Raw genomic sequence first — 2500 nt, forward strand, 5'->3', positions numbered from 1 at the left:
TGGTGTAGCCCACGAGGCCCACGATGAACCCGGTCACCACGAGGCGAGGAAGCAGCTCCAGAGGCGGTACCGAGGCCGAGGGCATGCTGGGAGGGGAGGGGGGGGATACGCGAGATGTAATAATGATTATAATAACAATAATAATAGTTATAATTATAATCATAAGAGTAATAGCAATAATGGTAATAGAAATAATCGTAATAGTAATGATAATAATAACAATAATGATAATAATAATAATAACAATAATAATAATATTGATAATAACAACAACAATAAAAAATATTAATAACAACAGCAACACCCTCAACAACAACAACAAAAAATCACCACACCAAGCCCGTCTCTCACCCCGTAGGAATATCCCCAACAATACGGACATTGTAGTTCTTGTTGAGGTCGAGGAAGTAGGAGGCGACGGTACCAGCCACCACCACCATCAGCTCGATCGGGACGGGCAGCTTCGTGACCTTCTTCACCCGGGGCTAAAAGGGGCGAGGGGGGAGGGGGGGAAGGACGCGTGAGTCATCGATGTGTCATAATGTTAATAACAACGGAAGGGAAGAATAATGGTAGCTAATAGTAGTAGTTGTAGTATTGGTAGTCGTCGTAGTAATGATAATAATGACAATGATCATAATAGTGATAATAACAATAACGATTATGATCAGGATCATGATGATAATAATAATAATAATAATGATAATGATAATAATAATAATAATAACAAGAAGAAGAAGAAAAATGGAAAAAAAACAATAATAATAATAATAATAATAATAATAATAATAATAATAATAATAATAATAATAATAATAATAATAATAATAATAATAATAATAATAATAATAATAATGATGATAATAATAATAATAATAATAATAATAATAATAATAGTAGTATTAATATTATCATTGTTATTAATAAATAATAATAGTATTAGTAGTAGTAATAATATTGATAATAATATTAATAATAATAATAATAATAAATAATAAGAACAGTGTTAATAATAAGAAGAAGAACAAAGGTAATAACAATGATAGTAAAAACAATAATAATAATTATCATTATAATAACAATATTAATAATAATGATAAAAAGATAATGTTCATGATAATATTAATGATGATGATGATAATGGAGAACAAACAGCAATTTCCTGCATGAACTTGCAACGCTTACCTTGATGAGTTCATTATTAATCACGAGAATGATTATCGTAATGGTTGACACAATTATGACAGTGATGTTGGCTGACAGCAACTGACTGATGATATCCACGTACGTCTGGAAGCAATAATATTGCAACTATCAACACCATAATATTTCTCTCCATTTGCACTCACAGCAAAATCTCACAATTTCTTTCTCTTAATTTTAGAGCCAAAGTAACCTTAACTTATCAACATCAAAGTTTCAAAACATAAAAATGTTCTTCATTTCAGGAACTTACATTGATTATACTGAAGGGCCCGCTGTGTCGTGGCACCGAGATACCGAAGAGGGACTTGACCTGTGACGTGAGGACTTGGAAGGCCAACCCTGTCGTGAAGCCCGAGATGAGCATGTCTGACAGGAACCTTCCGAAGACCTCGCCCAGATGCAGCAGACCGAACACTATCTGCGGGCATTTCATGGAAGACGTGGGTGATGGTAGAAACTGAGGGTCGGGTCGGGATAATATTGTAACTATCAATAATAATAGATTGTTAAAACCGGGTTTGTTTGCGGTTTTAGATTCAAGAGGATTTTGAAAAGTCAACCAGTTATGTGGTTTAATTTCAACTTTGTGTTTTTACTCAACTAGCCTTTTTACCCAAGCTTTCAGCCAGGACACGTACCTGCCAAACCCCGACAACCAGAGACAGCGCAGAGGCGACCTGTAATGGAGTGTAGGTTTCAGATGTACCATTGGCACTGTCCTGTATGAGACTTTCGTTGCGAGAGCCCTCTGGAGATCCTTCGGTGCTCGAGGAGAGGTCACCAACCGCCTGCCCCATCATCATGCTTACAACAGCGGACGTTCCTAAGGTATATCAATAAGGTATATAACTGTTGCTATAAAGTTAGACCGGTCATCTTTCTAATTCCACAACAGATATAACTTCGTAAAAACATATCATTAAGTGTTTAGACAGTTGGCCGAGCTTACCCATGGAGACATGAGGAGACGTGCCCATTAGCACGTACACCAGAACAGGGAAGAAAGCCATATACAGGCCTGCGACAGGTGGGAGCCCCGCCAGGAGCGCGTATGCCATTCCTAGAGGATAAATATAGATCCTTCAGTTTATTTTCTCCGTCTGTCTCGAACACTATACTGATAATAATTCATTGATATGTAAGACTGCACGAGACTATCACCTTGCGGGATGTGCATGATGGCCACGGTCGAGCCTGAAATAACATCTCCCATGAGGTTGGTGCGGTAGTTATAGCGCGGGAGCCAGGACAAGATAGGCAGCCTGGCCGTCACTGCCCTCCACGCGCGGCCACG

General features: G+C 37.9%; 1 protein-coding gene across 5 annotated transcripts in view; it reads right to left on the reverse strand.

Moving 5' to 3' along the window:
- Positions 1-2500, reverse strand: part of LOC125041400 (solute carrier family 26 member 6-like) — a 15705-nt gene that overhangs the window by 9236 nt on the left and 3969 nt on the right. For 3 of the 5 annotated variants that reach the window (XM_047636310.1, XM_047636311.1, XM_047636312.1), the window contains exons 3-9: positions 2368-2500; positions 2156-2266; positions 1845-2029; positions 1457-1624; positions 1186-1290; positions 352-485; positions 1-86 (exon numbers count right to left, since the gene is read on the reverse strand). The exon at positions 1-86 is cut by the window's left edge and continues 77 nt beyond it; the exon at positions 2368-2500 is cut by the window's right edge and continues 50 nt beyond it. In XM_047636310.1, the coding sequence (XP_047492266.1) occupies positions 1-86; positions 352-485; positions 1186-1290; positions 1457-1624; positions 1845-2029; positions 2156-2266; positions 2368-2500 (922 nt within the window). The remainder of the gene's footprint in view (positions 87-351; positions 486-1185; positions 1291-1456; positions 1625-1844; positions 2030-2155; positions 2267-2367) is intronic. The other 2 variants (XM_047636314.1, XM_047636315.1) reach the window with 1 other exon arrangement.

The sequence above is a fragment of the Penaeus chinensis genome, chromosome 30 (genome assembly GCF_019202785.1).
Source record: "Penaeus chinensis breed Huanghai No. 1 chromosome 30, ASM1920278v2, whole genome shotgun sequence".
Taxonomy (NCBI): domain Eukaryota; kingdom Metazoa; phylum Arthropoda; class Malacostraca; order Decapoda; family Penaeidae; genus Penaeus; species Penaeus chinensis.